Source organism: Sceloporus undulatus, chromosome 2 (genome assembly GCF_019175285.1).
Source record: "Sceloporus undulatus isolate JIND9_A2432 ecotype Alabama chromosome 2, SceUnd_v1.1, whole genome shotgun sequence".
NCBI lineage: Eukaryota > Metazoa > Chordata > Lepidosauria > Squamata > Phrynosomatidae > Sceloporus > Sceloporus undulatus.
The window spans coordinates 183575848-183593589 of record NC_056523.1 but is presented as its reverse complement, the minus strand read 5'-3'; the positions used below and the strand labels follow the sequence as shown (position 1 = coordinate 183593589).

The 17742-nt window shown below is 41.9% G+C and overlaps 1 protein-coding gene across 4 annotated transcripts in view; it reads right to left on the bottom strand.

The window, feature by feature from the left end:
• Window positions 1-17742, bottom strand: part of COL5A3 (collagen type V alpha 3 chain) — a 154730-nt gene that overhangs the window by 44532 nt on the left and 92456 nt on the right. For all 4 annotated transcript variants that reach the window (XR_006102242.1, XM_042452743.1, XM_042452744.1 and 1 more), the window contains 15 exons: window positions 17090-17143; window positions 15235-15279; window positions 14430-14483; window positions 13780-13824; window positions 13530-13583; window positions 12621-12665; window positions 12044-12097; window positions 10807-10914; window positions 9962-10015; window positions 9819-9872; window positions 8441-8485; window positions 6368-6421; window positions 4755-4799; window positions 4336-4389; window positions 989-1042 (listed from right to left, as the gene is read on the bottom strand). Coding sequence is in view for 3 of the 4 variants with exons in the window: in XM_042452743.1 (XP_042308677.1) it covers window positions 989-1042; window positions 4336-4389; window positions 4755-4799; window positions 6368-6421; window positions 8441-8485; window positions 9819-9872; window positions 9962-10015; window positions 10807-10914; window positions 12044-12097; window positions 12621-12665; window positions 13530-13583; window positions 13780-13824; window positions 14430-14483; window positions 15235-15279; window positions 17090-17143 (819 nt within the window). In the remaining variant the exon portion in view is untranslated. The remainder of the gene's footprint in view (window positions 1-988; window positions 1043-4335; window positions 4390-4754; window positions 4800-6367; window positions 6422-8440; window positions 8486-9818; window positions 9873-9961; window positions 10016-10806; window positions 10915-12043; window positions 12098-12620; window positions 12666-13529; window positions 13584-13779; window positions 13825-14429; window positions 14484-15234; window positions 15280-17089; window positions 17144-17742) is intronic.

The following is a 17742-nucleotide window of genomic DNA, read 5'->3' as shown; positions in this document are numbered from 1 at the left end:
ACAGAAATTATAAGCCACTGTCTTTGCCTGCTGATGGAAGGAGAGGAAAGAGGGGCTAATAAATATTACTATCCAAAAAGGAAGTGGCATCAAGCAAGAAATCCTACAAATATTTCAGTTATAGTTCATTATCCACTGGACACATGAAACATTCACTATGTCCAAATTGAAAACCTTCATGGACAATGTTCATGACATGATGGATGCTGCTCTGAGCCAGCCCTGCTATTAGGCAGAGTGAAGAGTTGCCTTCAGACATAAGGTACTAAGGGGTGTGGATTAGAGGATAGAATGCTGTGTATTGACTGCAATATTCAGGTGTGTAAGAAGATGCTGCCCCATTGCCAATGATGACATGAGATACATTGAAGCTGCATCTGCATGGCAGAAATAATGCAGTTTGACACTGCTTTAACTGTCATGGCTCTATCCTATGGAATCCTGGGATCTGTAGTTTGTTGTGGCACCAAAATTCTCTGACAGAGAAAGTTAAATATTTCACAAAACTACAAATGCCAGATTATTGTAGCATTGAACCAAGGCAGTTAAAGTGGTGTCAAACTGTATTATTTCTGGGTTCTATATGTGTGCAGAGGGAAGGGGATCTATTTTGCCTTCCTTCCTGTAGGAGCCCAAACTCTCAAATTGCCCAAGAAATTGCCTTGCTCTTTCCTAAGGAGAGGTGCAGCTGTATCCTGGTCAGCCCTTTTCTAGTTCTCAGGGACTGGTCACCTTAGACTCAGATAGAAAAATCACATCTGTTTCAATCTCCTTCAAAAGAAAGGCAAAAGACATTCTGTAAGAGGAAGGGGGGGGGGGGGGATAGTGTGTGCATTAAGGTAAAATGGAGAAGGCAGCAGCATAATATAGGCAAGAAATCTCTAAATGGTTATGTGGGAGACAAGAAGGCAGAGAGAAAGCTACACCTTTACATAGGTCTGTAACAGAGTGGCTAAAACCACTCTGGACTCTGTTCATTGATACTCACTGGTTCACCACGCTGACCTGGATGTCCAGGTAAGCCATCCTTTCCAGCAGGGCCCTAGAAGTAGAAAGAATAGTTGTTTTAAAAATCAGGCAATGGCTATGGTAGACCATTTGCATCTGAAATGCCCCTAGAGAGTTGCAATCACATTCTTAAACACACACACAAAACAGAATGTTTAGGAGAATGGGAACATAGTTTATGCAAGCGGACTCTGTCTGCTCTACAATGACAGCTCTCCTCCAGGGCTCTCACTTCAATTTTTTTTCTTTTAGCTTGCTGGTATGGGGTTATTGTGAAACCATTTAGTAACAGCCATTTCATAATGCAACACATGTTAAACACCCCAAGCTGAACCAGAGCTAATAAACTGAGTTGTGATGAAGCAATAAATGTAAAACAAGTAATTGAGAAAAGCCTGGATATTTTGAAGCTTTGAAATGATCAGATGTCCATCATTTTTACTCCTATAACTGTTTATCTGACCAAGAAGACATAGGAGATTATCGCACTGGCAAATTGGCCAGCCTGAGTTTGGGCTAAAGTTTTGAAAAATTAGCTAAGATTGGGTTTTATCGCACACCTGCGTGCTCAGTTCAGAGGCATTGCATCGCAATCTTAGCCATCCCAAACCCATTCCATCCTTCTCCCATCCTTTGTAAAGAATGGGAGTAAAATGTTCATTGAGAAGGATAAGAGAAGGATGGATTGGGTTTGGGATGGCTAAGATTGTGGTGCAATGCCTCTGAACTGAGCAAGTAGGTGTGCAATAAAACTCGATCTTAACAAATTTTTCAAAAATGTCATCCCAGGATCAGCCGGGTTTAGGCCAGTTGATTTGCAGTGCAATAATCTTCAGAATCATGAAGACACCCCAGCAGGAGAGCTTCCCATCAAAGCTCTGCAGGTGGGGCATGGCTGGGATGGGAAGGGAGCAAAGATAGGAATAAAACAGATCTTTAATAAGGGACCTTTTCACCAAGGATGTAGTAAGTCAGCTACCTGGTCTCCTGCAGTAAGCTTCAAAAGGAATGTTTCAAGCTATTAAAATGCACATGCTTTAGTGTATTCCTCCCTGCCCCCACCTATTAAATAAGCAATTAAATGTTTTAAGTAAAACTTGTTTTGTCAAAAAGTAGTGCCTGGAGCAGCAAATAAAACATGATGATGGAGGTGGGGCAAATTCCAATTGAGACAAATTTTCTTAGCTCAAAAGGTTTGGAAAAAAAATCCATTTGCAAGCAAACAGCTTCCTGACAGTCCTACTACTAGAAGCATAAAGTAGTAACCTAGAAATGGGCAAATGGTGACAGGGGCAGCTTTGGATCTAATGAATCAAAACCCCTTGTTTCTGCATAAAGACCAGAGCTTTTCAGGGGCCACAGCTGGCTATGCTGAGTAGGAGATTCTGGGAACTGTAGTCCAAAAAGATTTTTTCCAAGCTCTCTTGAACACCCATGTGAGAATTTACCTATATCAGCCTCAACTGGTACAGGTAAATTCCTTATATTTATTTTAGTGAGTGGAAATATAAAAAGAAAACCACTGACAGAGGAAAATAGTAGGTCACTAGGAATAGAAATAATCATAAATGTTGTTTTCTTAGGCAAAAATGAATGATTTTGCCCTTTTTGTCTCCACTATAAGCAGATCTTTGAAAACAGTGCAGTTTTCAAGGACTATTCACAATTCAAGATATATTGTGTGAAAAAAACAACACATGAGGGTGTCTTTCATAGGAATAGTATTTTTCAGTGCACAAAACAAGATTTTTCTGCACAGAAATGCTACTTTCTACACAGGAACTCATGCTTTCTGGGCAGGAAACTTGCTTTTCTGTGTAACCTGCCTCCAACATTAATTTGTGTGTGTGCGTGCAGAGTTAAGTCCTGAACTACATAGTTTCTCCTCTGCCCAGGACTGTTCTTATCCAGAAGTCTATTACTCAATATTCTTTCCATCTCTAGAAAAAGCACAGACAAACACCTCCTCCCCAGACCACCTATATGCAGGATAGCTTTGGGCTGCTGCAACATTTGGGAAGTAGATGTTCCCTTTTGCTCCCTGCTGTGTCCATCATTATTCACATCCAAGCAATCCACACTAAATAGCAGTTTTTGTGCCCCTTGTTTTGAAGGGGAAAATATAGGTTTCTTTGTCCTGTCCCTAAATCAGAAGAGATGTAAGCTAAGGACCAAAGAGAAAAAGCCATATTCCAGATTTCAGGTTGTTAGATCCATGTGTACTAAACACGTACTATGGAGAATCAGAAGCATGGATACAAATATCTAACCCCACATTGATATGATATGATATAATTAATATATTATTTATTGTATTTTCCTATCACCTCCCAGATTTATGGGGCCCAGTGCTTATAACTTAGGTGCCACAATGTACCTGCCTAGCAAGTCATCTCTGTTGTTTTCCCATCTGTGACCCTTCAATTATTCTTACATTTGTAGAAAAATGAGGGTTTGACTTAAGCTCCTCTTCATGCCTAAGGTCAAAACACCATGTTTTCCCAGATCTGCACACTTTCCCATTTACAAACATGTTACAATCAGTAGCAAGAAGCACACCTGTTGACATTCAGTTAGTTTAGAGGCATTGATATTAGAGGCTACCTGAGAATAGGTAAAATTGAAAGTATACTGGTGAGCTGATCAAGTCTCCATTCTGCAAGTGGCCCTGAAAGCATTCCCTCTATAAGAGAAATTGAGCAGGGTGTGACTCCTCAATGAATGAAGAAAGCCTGATCCTTTCTGTTCTACCACCTGCTCTCCAAGTCAACGGTGATCTAGTCTGGTCATCACCAAAACCTCATTCTTCTACTTGCTTGGGCTCACAGGAACAATTGTGTAAAGGACAGACTATTCTTTCAGGAAAAGAGGTTCCACCTAAACATTAGGAAGAATTTCCTGATGGTAAGAGCTGTTCAACAGTGGAATGCACTCCCTTGCAGTGTAGTGATTTCCTTCTTTGGAGGTTTTTCAACAGAGGCTCAATGGCTGTCTGTCAGGAGTGCTTTGATTGTGTCTTCCTGCATGGCTGGAGGTTGACCTGGATGGCCCTTGTGATCTAGGGTTCTATGATTCTATGTTTTTATAGTGGGTTTTGCTCTCTGAAAATGTGCAATGCAACTCTATGATTCTGTTTCCTATAGTGGTTTTCCTTTCTACGTTTGTGCAATACAAATGTAAACCCAGATTGGCTAGACCAACTCTCCCCAACCTTTGAACCATCATGCTCCTTTATGTTCTAATGTCTCATGGGCGGAAGCCTGTTTTCCGATTTCACTTAGTTCTAGTCAGCTAGGAATCTAAGCAGAAGAGCAATGGAGTACTTACGGGTGGCCCTTTAGGCCCTGGAAATCCATTGGAACCTTGTGGACCAGTAGGACCCTGTGGAAAGAGAGGGGGGAAAGTCACTGTGAGATGCTTCCTTTAGCTTGCTTGTTTTGCCTCTTGCCTCCTTCTTCTCACACTCACTCCATCACAGCTTACACATGACATCACACGAGAGCTTAGACTTCACTAGCAGCACTCCATTTTACTTTTCAAGTCAAGTCTTGTTAATCCCACCTTGTTATCTGAAGAAATACTTTAACTTCCCTGCCTCCAGGGGCCTTTATGCTGCCATGGGCTCTATGATATCATGATGACAGATCCCTGTGACAGATTATTGTCACACAGCAAAGCTGAATTCTCCCAAGCCAAAATATCCCAGACTTTGCCTCATCTATAAAGACTTTGATTATTTGACTCACCCTTTCCCCTGCAATCCCAGGGGCTCCATCATGACCAGGGTCACCCTGTAGGAAGAAAATAACGACTAAGAAGGCAGGACACATAGGTGTTAGGGACTATAAAATAAAATGCCTCCAGTGGAATGAGGCCGAATGCACTGGGGGCTAGGAATTCAAAATCCTTCCTGCACTGGCCAGGATACTCCAGAGGCAGCTCAGAGTATCCTGGCCCTGGAGTTGCTCAGAACTCCCCATATTACTTCATCCTCCATACCAATGCCAGACAGCTGTTCGTGTATGTGTATTGCTGTGCCAACTGGCCTGTCCACCACTGTGTATAACTTCACTCTGATGTCAGAATGAGGTGCCCAGTTACAATCACCATGGTTGCATGACTTGTTCTGACCTCTAAGCAAACCATGGCAGCAGCAGGTGCACTGGGCAGCACAGCATGATGCATTTCAAACCACACTGCCCTGCATTTGAACAAAGGGCTCTAGATCTTCCAGAAAAATCCAGAACAAAAAAGGGAGGTATTTTAATACGTTTTAAAAGGGGTACACTCCAGTTCTGGTGCAGAAAAGGGTGGACATGGTCTGGTCTGTTCATACCAGAACCAGGGTTTGGGTTCCAGTCTCTCTGTCCAGTCTCCTTGCTGAGAGTACAGAGGCAAGTCATTTTATTTGACCAGTGCAGACAGGGCCCAAGTCAGACCATTTCCCTATTCAGATAAACCCCATGGGGAAGAGTTCCTGAGACTACACAGTTCTGGATAACATCTTTGGATTTTCTGGTCAAAACTTTCCTGCCCATGAAAAGCACAACAGGAAGAGAGCTGCAGCTTATTCTTCTCCCTAATGTTATTGCTTTCTATGGTCATGGAAGATTTTGTCCTTGTGGATGCAATGTGGGAAAACATTCAGACATGCAATTGCCAACTTGAATCTGAAACAGTACAGTCCCAGGAATTTTGTTGTACTGTGTAATTTAGCTTCCTGCACAGACTGCTTCTCAGCTTCCTTACTGAAAGTCAGTTCATCACTAGGGATGTAAAGCTCTACTTATTTCAATTTTGCACATGTGAATAAAATTTTTCAATTTCAGTCTCTGTCTCTGTCCCTCTCCTTATTTAGGGGCATTCTGGTGTAAATTCCATGTTTTTATGGTGGAAAAAAAAACTGTTTCCTCATAAAATACCATGTTTTACACAAATATATTGTAATAAAAAAAACCCACTCATTATTCTGCTTTTGTGCAAAGGTGAAGAATCTTGCAACAGTTGAGAATTCTTTCAGTGAAGTATCCCAATGTCATGAGCCACATTTTCTCTTTGAGAATGAGAACATTTCCTAATGTTTTTATGTGCCTATTCAGCACTTTTGGGATTATGTAATAGTCAGACAGTTGCGAGTGGAGAAAAACGAAGGAGTTTCAAGACAGCCAGGCCAGTGTGCCTAAGGGCTGTTCCTGAAGAAGACCCTGTCATGAGTCCTTACACATAAATGATGCAGAAGAATGGTGCTGTGCTCAGGTAGAGAACATTAAGTATAACTAGTGAGACAAAGAGACAGACACGTGCACTACAATAAGCAATTAAAAATGCCCTTTACCATATGGACAGAAAACAAAAATACCTTTGGTCCTGGTTTTCCTGTGGCTCCTGGCATACCACGCTCACCTGGAGGCCCCTGGGAGAAAGGATGAAGCTTTCAGAGTACTGCTATCTGTGAATGTGGATTAGATGGTGCTTTCAAGACAGCACAACCCAATGAGGCTTTGTGTTTTGTTTTGTTATATATGCAAACCTTTGGTTGCTTCCACAGTATTCCTCATTTTCAAGCTAAGCCAGCCAGGCAGGAAGCCAACCAAGTAGATTTTTCTTTTCTTAAAAAATTGGTACATCACACCTGTTCGCTCATTCAGCTTTGTGCATAAAGCCCTCCTTTTCTTTCTTTCTTTCTTTTTCTTTACAAACCAAAAGGCACAAATGGGCAAGCCAGTGCAAAACCAGGACAGGGGCATGGCAAGTAAAAATTTTAAGGAAAGGTTTCCATTGGAGACACAGCTTCTACCTTCCTAAGTGACATCTTGAGCAAAAAACAGAAACATATTTTCCTCCCAAATTCCAAAACAAAAACAAAGCAAAACAAAATAACCAAAAAAGAAGAGGAGGCAGAGGAGAAGGAAAATGCCAAGATTTTGAACTGCCTGGATTCTCTACACCAGGGGTTCCCAACCTTTTTGACTCACAGAGCCCTCATTTCTACTGCAGAGCCCCTAAGAGGCCTACATTTTTGTCTTAAAAGTTAATGTTGTTTAGGAGTATACATGAGAATATATTCTTATTATTTTATTGCATTCAATTTTTATTTCTTTCATTTTCCTGGAGCAGCCGCGGAACACCTGGAAAGTGCATGCAGAGCACTAAGGGCTTCTCAGACCACAGGTTGCGAACCCCTGCTCTACACTGTTTCATGCTTATTAGGAGATAAATTCCACTGTTTTTCATGGGAGGTTGTGCATAGGATTCAGACTAAATATTCCCAATTTCTTTAATGCAGACTACACTTTGCTTCTTAGAATTTGGGGTTCATCTTCATATGGCTCTTCATTCCAACTGCCATTTATTCCCTTTTGTATAACTCTTCTGTGCATTGCTCCCAGTGTCTTTTTATGTCTTCTTGCTCCTGTGTTATATTCTTTATTTCCTCCATATAGCATCCCTGTCTTTGGTTTGAAGTTGGATTTAATATCATGGATTTTTATTTATTTATTTATTTTTATTTTTTTTGGTATAGAGCTCTCATTCTTTTTATTGTTGTCTTCTATTTCTCTGCATTGGTCATTGTAGTATTTCTCCTTATCCCTGTGCATCAGATGTTGCACAGATGGGTTTATAATTCTGGATTGTTCCCATCTCCCTTTGCTTTGCTTTCCTTCTTTTTCTTACTTCTCGGAGTGTTTCATCCCCCATCCATTGCTTCTTATCTTTCTTTTTGTCCTTTGATAGTGTCTTCTTGCATTTGTCTTTAATTATGTCTTTGACTTTTGTCTACAGTTCTTCAGATTCCCGGTCGATTTTGCTCAGTAGTTCAAATCTGTTTTTTACATTGTTAGTGAAATGTTATTCAGAACATATTTTGGTATAATGAAGGTTTTTGCCTTCTTCTTCATCTTGACTCTGATTTTTCTTTTGAACAGTTCTGTGATCTGTGCCACAATCAGCTCCTGGTCTGGTTTTGGTCACAGGGATAGAGCTTATCCATCTTCCACTTCCAATTATGTAGTCTATATGGTTTTTGTGTTTACCATCTGGTAACGTTAAGTGTATAGTCTCCTATCTGGTTGTATGAACCTGGAATCTATAGCATCTTTTCTCTGCCTATAACCCATGGGTAGACATCAGAATCGGGGGGGGGGCACATTAGCCCCTGTCTAAGAGGCCTACAACCTGTCTGTGTCACAACACTATTTACAAAAGAGATCAGAGCCCCAGTATTTTGCTCTCCCCATCATACCCATTTTCACCCTCTCATGTCAATGTTTTTCACATTTTTTTAAACAGGTAGCTGCGGCCATATCAAATTTAAATACAAATGAATCTATTTTGGCCAAACAGCATTTAATGTCATTTTGTATCCATGAACACAACTGGAAATTCTATCAATACAAGGATCCCAGTGGAGCCATGTCAGATGAAAGCTCACCGTGGGACCTCGTTGTCCAGCCTGCCCAGCTTGGCCAGCTTTGCCCTGAAAAAGCAAAAAAAAGAAAAAAGAGAAAACGAAATGAAATAAGAAACAATGGGAAAGAAACACAAATGAAGTTAGGTATCCACACCTCATCCTAGATGGTACGTTATAACACAGATGGACAACTGTGGCTCTTCAAGATGTTAATCCATTACCTCTATAGCATAGCATAAATGCCTGCAAGCAGACATACACCACTGCAGCACTACACAACCCCATGCTGAATAGCAACTTTGCACAGCCCGCATGTTAATCACTCAGTTTCTCTGTGCATACCCAACACATGATGCACAATTATAATGGAAAGTATGGGATCAAAGTTGCAATGTTTAAAAACAATGCAATGTACAGGATGCACAATCATATTGCAAAGTATAGGATGCACAACCACAATGCATGATCTGCAAATTGAAAAGCAAAGACACTGATAAACATGCCATCTGAACAATCCTTGTCTATCACTATCAGCAGAATACACCCATTTCACAATGGTGACTCTTTTTTGCCCTGCATCTGTAGTCTGAATTACGCATATGTCCTTGAGTTACTTCTAGCCCAAATGTTCTGTAGCATTACTTCTGTCAGCACCATCCAGATACACAAACAGTTGAAGGGCCACATTTGCCACCCTTGCAATACAAGGGGGTGAGCAGGTGCCTTCTCTCCCAATGGTTTGAAAAATCCAAAAGTGAATTGCTTCTTTTGGAAGCTTCCCGGGTACTACATATCTAAGAAAAAGGTTGCAAGCTCCTTTGAATAGTTTAGTCTTTAAAAAAAAAAAAGTTCTTAAAACCAGCAGTGTTTTTTCCCCTTTGACAATTTTTGGTAGTCTCTGCAGTCCCTGGAAGGACTCAGGGTCAGAAAAAATGACCCCCATTTCCCTTCCCCTCTAGGGCATGCACAGTAACAAATTTGGCATGTTTTGTATGACCTCTTACCCTTGAACAAAAGAGATCTTAAATCAAAAAGTCTCATCTTGTCATAGGATGTGGTCTTCCTTTCAGCCAACTCTATACTCTGATTCACCTCTTGAATATACAAACAAATCAGGCATGGAGCAGTGTGGAAGGAGTACTCTGACAGCTAAGATTAAAAGCTGCCTAGATGCAGGTCTATACTTGAAAATCATGCCTTCTTTTGAGGCTGGTCTAATATATATAAGGGCTTATTGTAGCAGTGGAAATTGTGAATAGCTCTACACATGCTCTGATGTACTTCTTTCTTTAATCTGTCTTAATTTGATCCCAAATTCCCTCCCAATCCTGCACACCCTAACCTCCTCCCTCTGCTGAATTTGGAACAGCCTTTCCTAATTCCCCTCCATTCTACTCACTCGTTTGCCTTTTTCTCCAATGAAACCCAGAGGCCCAGGAAATCCAGTTGAGCCCTGTACAAAAAATAATGAAGGTTGAGTGGAACAGATGACCAAGAAGTACAAAAGTGACACCCCTTATCCCAGCTTCTTCTCACACTTACCTTAGGTCCTTGGCGGCCAGGGTAACCAGGCAGGCCTGGTACTCCCAATTTGCCCTGCAGGAAGAAAAGAAAACCAGAGCCTTAATTTGCCTGGGAGTGAGGGACTACATAAAATGTCTTTACAGGAAGCAACTGCAATTCAGTGGTAGAGCCCATGGTTGCCTACAGAAATCCCAAATTCAACTGCAAGCATTTTTCAAGTCATCATTTTAAAAGTCAGATTGCAGGAGATGAAAATAATTGTTCCACTAACAGCAGATGTTGTTGTTGTTGTTGTTGTTGCTGCTGCTGCTGCTGTTGTGTGCCTTCAAATCATTTCTGACTTATGGTGAACCTATAATGGAGTTCCCTGGGGCTGAGTGTGCGTGACTTGCCCAACACTACCCAGTCATTCTCCATGGCTGAGTAGGGAATCAAACCCTGACCTCCAACACTCAAACAACTATTCTATGCTGGCTCTCAGTTACCATATGTCCTCCTTTCCCCAGGCCCATCTTCTTCTTCAGAACTAAAATTTCTCTCAGGGTAGATTTCTAAAATGTTCAAGGATTTTTAAAATGTCTACTGCTGTTTTGCCCCCTGCCTGCTGCTGCTACCTCCTAATTGCCATCTTGCCATCTTTGTCTAGAGATTAGGAATATTAACCACAGTTTATATAGTAAGGGTATTTAAAACAAGAGTTATAGCAATCAATGATTTGAAGTAGTTAGTTGGTAAATGTGTCCTCTTTTTTTCTTTTCAATCTATGGTAACACTAGAATAGACAAAACTGGACAAGATGAACATATAAGTTCCCTGTTTCCCTAAATAACAGACAAACATAGGCTGATTGGTTAGTTGCTCACCTTTTCTCCAGCTGGGCCAGAAGACCCTGCTTCCCCAACTGGTCCCGCCTGGCCTTTCAGTCCTTCTGGGCCATCTTCGCCACGCATACCCAATGCGCCAGCATTACCCTGTCCAAAAATGAAGGGATTAAGAAAATCACACCTAGTAGTGGCTGTAGAATTAGGAGTGAAAAAATAACAACTCAGGTCTGTAATTTAGTGGATCCTCAGTAGGACAATTGGAATAGTGGAGAAAATGAGAGGGGTGAGCATGCATTAATGCTTGCATTTGATGCAGCCTGCATGATTTCATCTAAGGGAGTGACATGCTTGGTACCAATTCTTAGTACCACTGTCATTGGGGCGGGGGGGAATTTGGGATTTCTTAAAGCCCAGTATGCAGGGTTACCCTTTTTAAAAGCTCTGCGAGATACATGGAAGTGTACTGGAAGCTCCATCATTTCTACATAAGGCAAACTGGAAACAAGAATCAGTGTGGGTGGCAGGGAAATAGGTACAGTGCTACCTCGGGTTACGAAATTAATTCGTTCCGCCGTTCCGTTCGTAACCCGAGTAATTTCGCAACCCGAAAAGGCTTTCCGTTAGCGCTGGAAAGCCGCTAGCCGCGCTTTGCGTTTGAATTTCGCGCCGAAATAATTTTCGTAACCCGAAAAAAATATCGTAACCCGGAACAGTTTTTTTCCAATCTAACTTTTTCGTATCCCGGAAATTTCGTAACACGATCATTTCGTATCCCGGGGTACCACTGTACAGTGCTCCCTCGGGTTACGAAATTAATTCGTTCCGCGGCCGCTTTCGTAACCCGAAAAGCCTTCGTAAGCCGAAATGTCATAGGCGCTAATGGGGAAAAGCCGCGATTCCGTGTGAAATAGCGCCGAAAAGCACCAAAAATTTTTTCGTAACCCGAAAAAACATTCGTAACCCGGAACAATTATTTCCAATGGGATTTTTTCGTATCCCGGAAATTTCGTAACCTGGGTATTTCGTATCCCGAGGTACCACTGTACTTGATTCTTCCCCTGCTTGTCAGGTTTTCTTATCTTGGGATCTCTTAAACCTGTTCTTTCTCTATCAAATGAGCTTAGTTTAGAACTTAGTTGTAGCTTAAGATTTCCATGGGTTTTCATAGCTGGCTGTAGATTTAGACCCTGGATTCCCTGGAGTCCAAATTCAACACTCACACAACTACACCACACAGGTTCTTTACTATTGTAATACCAGGAAGAATATTGCTCACCCGATCACCTTTTGGCCCCATATCACCCTTGAAGCCAGGGAATCCATCTTCACCCTATAAAAACAGAAAGGTAGAGACAGTCAAGGAAGAGTATCACATTGACAAATAACCCGACTGCTCCCTAATGGGATGCAGCCAGGTTGCAGGATGCAGGCAGGTATTATCACATATAATTTGCCACTGCTGCTGCTGGGCAGCTGCATCCCAGGTCCCTGCCACACCTCTGAGGCTGCTTTACAAAGCCAGGAGCTTTCTGACTTTGAAAAGTGGCCTTCAAAGTGTTGCTGGGACCCAGGATGCAGCCAGCAGTGATGTAGCCGGGGAGGGGGGGTCTGTGGGGTCCAGACTCCCCCTTCCGCCTGGGCAGCCACCACAAAGAAGAGTAGGTGGTGGGAGAGAGCGCCTAACTCTGAGGTACTTAGTCTGGACCCCCCTCTTCCCAAAATCCTGGCTATGTCCCTGCAGGCAGGATACAGCTGCCTGGTGGTAGTGCCAGCGAATTATGTGCGATAATATCAGCCTGCATCCTGCATCTCTTGTCCAGTACCAAAACCTCACCCTCCTGTTGGAGACTTACCTTCTCACCTTTGCTGCCTTTCAGGCCCCTCACTCCAAAAGCCCCCTGAAGAAGAACGGGAAGGAATGACAATGTTAACAAAAGGCAAAAAGTCAGCATCTTGGGCTGACACAGAAGCCATATTACAAGATGAACTTGGGATTATTATTTGTTTATTCTACCACTATAGGAAACCTCCAGCCATCTAGGGATTCTGGCTGGTAGTCTTAAAGGGTAACATTTTCTGCCACTTGGTAAGAGGAAACCATGGAGTTATGACAAATCTAGCACAACATGAGTGGCAAGCAAGGCTGGAAAGATGGGGCTAAACAGTCAGGTAAAACACTGAGAGAGTGTGACTTGCCCAAGGTTACTCAGTGGGTTTCATGGCCAAGCTGAGAATTGAACCCTGATCTCCAAAGTCATAGGAATTAATCACATGAGGGAAATCCCATGCAAAAACAGGATTAAAAAGGTAGAAAAAACCTGCAAAAGTGGGCTGGTTTTTACACGTCGTTATTAAAGTTGTATCAACCCGAATGGAAAGTAAACAAAAGCCGCTCCTTTTTACTTTCAGGATTTTCTGAATGTAAAAAGGAGCAGCTTGTGTTTACTTTCCCTCCACTTTCCATTCGGGTTAACATTAGTTTAACAATGACATAGTGTGAAAATCAACAGCTTTTGCAGGATTTTTTTTTCCCAATTTAAACCCCCGTTTTTGCATGGGATTTCCCCCATGTGATAAACTCCACAGTCCAACACTCAAACCACTATGCTTGTAAGTAGCTAGTGTAAATTTCCGTGCAACTTTCCAACATACATTGGTAGGACTGCAAGGGTCCTAATAATGACTGGATGGAGAGTAGATCGTAGAGAGAAAGCCTAGTCCAGAATTTCATTCTTGGCCAGCCAGAGATGGCAAACACTTACCTTGACTCCCCGGGGACCAGGGTAACCTATTGGTCCTGCTGCACCAGATGGACCCTGGAAAAGGAAAGATTTTTAAATGTCATCTTCCAAAACACTCCTTGAAGAAGCTATTCAGATGTTCTAATTTGCACTTTATGTCTGAGTTCTTAGCAAAGGGGAGAGGGAAAAAAGGGATGTCCATCTCTATTCTATATGCTCCAAATCCCACCTCAGTACCTATTTCCTCTTTCTGACTAACTCTACGTTTTACCTGGGCTCCTTTCTCCCCAGCTGGTCCTTCTCTTCCAGGATGACCCTGAAAAACAAGATAAAAGAAACAACTGATGGTGCTTAGAGATCTGATTGAAGATTAGATATTAAAGATGCTCAGCTTTTTAACAAGACAAGCCACTAGGCTGGGAATATGTAAAAACAGCAGTATATTCCCATTGCTTTTATGGATATTGTGAACACATTACACTATTAAAGTGGTTACCAGTGATAGGGTGGCTTCAATTTTATATTTTTGTGGGTTGGTAGTTTCTCCTCCATAGTCTTAAAAGAAAAAAATGGGTATTTGGGAAATAGCAAAATTGAATCTTATTATTACACTCTTTTTTGCATACTGAAGACCTGAATTTCCCACCATTTCCCTACAAAGAGAGAAAAGACCATGGAACCAGGTTTAGTGTTTCATAATGATACACAGAATTTGTATGTGCATGTATGTAAGTGCCCCCAACAGGTTGTATCTACTGCAGAAGAAGGCACCTAGTGTTCTTTAAGGACTAAATTTGAGGAATAAAACATCTTTGGTATTTTTGGTTTAATAGTATTTTTGTGGTTTTGGAGAACTTAGTGGGTTAGTGAGTGATTTTAAAATACAATAAATGAATACAGAGTCACTAAGGATGTATTTACCGGAGGGCCATCCATCCCAGCAAGTCCTGGTATTCCTCGTTTTCCTGGTGGACCCTACAGAGGATGAAAAGGATGGTCAAAAAGAGTTTATTTGAGCCCTGGCTTGCTGAAGGCAAGCAAACCTGAGCTGCGACATTTAGGTGTCTGAAATGAGAGAAATGATTCCATAAGCTCTTCCTTTGTCATACTAACCCAAATGGCCAACAAGGGGCAAATACACATTACTTTTAAAAATAACTTGTTATAGATACTTCACTATAACCTGACATACATATCCTGATAACTTCTTTTTGCTGATGTTTCACAATTTTTATTGTAAATTGCCTGTTAGATTGCTCACTATCTTTTCGGTAACTTTAATTCTTTTTCGGGGGGGGGGGGGGGTGGTAAAAAGGAAAAAAAAAATCACAACATTTTAAAAAATATATCAAAAAAAGCATTTTGCTCTCCAAAAGGCAGCATGTAAGTCCTACTCATATATTAAAAAATTACATTCTTGGTCATTAGAGTGTTTTGTAAAGGAAATGTTTTCAAACTCATTATCCCAAAATGTGCTCCGCATAATGTTCTTACTCATAAGACTACTTCCAAGCTATGAACAAATCCTGGCTATAACAACTAGTGCTTTGTAATTGGGTATATGCTGGTTTAGTTTAGCAACATCCCATCCCAAACAAACATAATCTCAGTCTACGCTAAAGCAGTCCCCCAAAATATTCCCTGAAACAACAGTTTCATATCAGCTGCATAGTAAGCCTGAACTTGATTCCATGGCTAAACTAGATGCTCCTTGGGTCCAACTTACCTTTTCACCTGGAAGTCCAACAGGACCTTGGGGACCAGGCAGACCCTATGGGATAGTCAAATTAGTGGGGATTAGTTAAAAATCATGAGAAAACAAAGGGAACTGGGTACATCTAACCCAATGGTTCTCAGGCTTTTTACCCTTGTGACCTCCTTTACATCTACATGTAGATGTCTCCCCTTCCTCAATGCAGTATATGCATGAAAGTATTTTGTTTAGTGTGCATATTTTCATTTGCTCATTCATGTACAGTCATCCCTCCTTTTTCGTGGGGGATCTGTTCCAGATGCCCCCCCCAATGGAAATTTGCAAATTTTCAAGCCCCATTTGCATGAATGGCCATACGCTGCAGATGCACATGCCATTTTAACTCTCCCCACTTGTCGGTCCATGAAAGACCAAGACTGCAGGCACGAAATCTGTGAAAATAGGGGGACTGTATATTCATATTTTAACATGAAACAGCGAGAGGAAGGGTGGGATAAGAAGTAGTGGCAGTCATGATGGGCCCTGCCAGAGGCCATGATCCAGTGATCTTTCCCACTCTCCTACTCCCTGAGGCAGAGGGGCTGCTCCATACATCCTACTTGCCTTTCTCTTCCCCTCCAGGATAGAAAAAGTTTGTGAGAAGGAGGAGGAGGAGATCTGGGCTTCCAAGTCCCCTGCCCCTCTTAAGTAACTCTCATATCCCACCTAGGAACCACTGCCCAAATCTCATATTTTCCTCACCTTTCTATATGTAAAAGTACCTTTAACATTTTGGGGACACTGAAATTGCTCATGGTATTTATAAAAATGATTTGCCCTTAAGCTGCAATAAAGTTCTCTGTTATTTTTGCTCTGCAAATGCTCTAGATGTTCTAAAATGCCTACTCTCTTCAAGGGCAATCTTGGAGTATGGAAGTGGAAGCAAAGACAGTGTTCTGTCACAAGCTAGCTGTCTGTTGATTGGCTAGCCTCCATGTGTCACAAACAAACTCCCCTTGAGGAAACAAAAGAGGTCCTGCATGGTCTTTCAAGTAGAGTTGGCCAATGATTCTGCTGCTGCAGAGACATGAGTTCACTTTGGATCTGACCATCACTCCTTCTGAAGCTTCTCAAAGGAGTTTATTGCATGCTGCTTAAAGCGACTTACCCCATTCTCACTTAATTTTGAAGCCAGATTTTATCGCTAGGTGAGTGCAACCTGGCTGCAGCCCAGGTCCCAGACATACTTATCTCGCATCTTTTCAAAACCGGGAGTCTGACTTCAAAATTAAATGTGAATGGGGTAAGTCGCTTTAAATGGCATGCAATAAACTCCTAAGAGGAACAGTTTATTGGACCCTAGTTAGACACCAACAAAGCTCCTGCTCAATTCAAGGCAATTGTGGGGAAAGCAACAATAAATACCAGAACGGTTTTGCCTCCCTCGTGGCAGTTGTTCCACCATCTGCCCCTGCTTTAAAGCAATTTGCCATTTTTAAATGCTTCTTTAATAATAAAATGTGGTGAATGAACATGCAGAAAAATGCAGGCAGCATGTCCAAGAATAAACACATACATTGCCCAACTAAAATGAGAGTAGGGGCAAGACTGATGCATGAGCCATCATCCATTCATTATGCATGTCAGACATTTCCATTGTAAAGGTAGGATAAACCCCAACTCCCATCACAGCTAGTTACTTAAAAAAAAACAAAACAGCTTTTATAACATCTTCACTTTATAAACCACAAGCAACACTATCAGTTGAACTTTTTATAACAACAAAAAATAGCCACATAGCAATGGAAGTGTTTGGGATGAAGTTTAGTTTGTTCTTCCCCCAATCCCTGCCCCTCCCCCCCAGTGCACAGCCCAGAGAAATACATACCTGAGGTCCAGGGTTACCTTGCTGCCCAGGTGGTCCCGGTTCACCCTGAATGCCCTGGGGACAGAAACTCCTGCAAGTCAATCAGTAGTCATGCAAATACAGTGGGTCCTCAGTATCCATTGGGTTTTGGTTCCAGGACCCTCTGTGGATACCAAAATCCGTGGATGCTCAAGTCCCATTAAATACAATGGCATGGTAAAAAAATTTTTTGCCTTATGGAATGTGTGTGTGTGTGCATGCATTTAATCCATGGCATCTTCAATCCATGGATAAAAATCCATGGACATGGAGGGCTGACTATACCTGCATACATACATGCATACATATGTCAGAGAAAAAGAAAGAGGAAAGAGCATGTGCACCTGAAGTAGGAAACATAATGGGATCACCCTTCTGCCCCCAGTGAATCTGAGAGACAAATCTACCAACCACCTACTATTTTTGCCTTGGTGGTCTTAGGCTTGTTTTAAGGTAACTTGGGGGGGGGGGGGAGATGGTATCTATGTCTAACATGGGTTCAGGTGGGCTGAAAGAGCCAATCATACCCCGCTGGAGGCTATTAAAGATGCGACTGTTATTTGTAACCCACTGGAGGTGGCATAAAAAGGGTCTTGACATCTGGCTGGATGCTGCTCATCATGAATGACACTTCA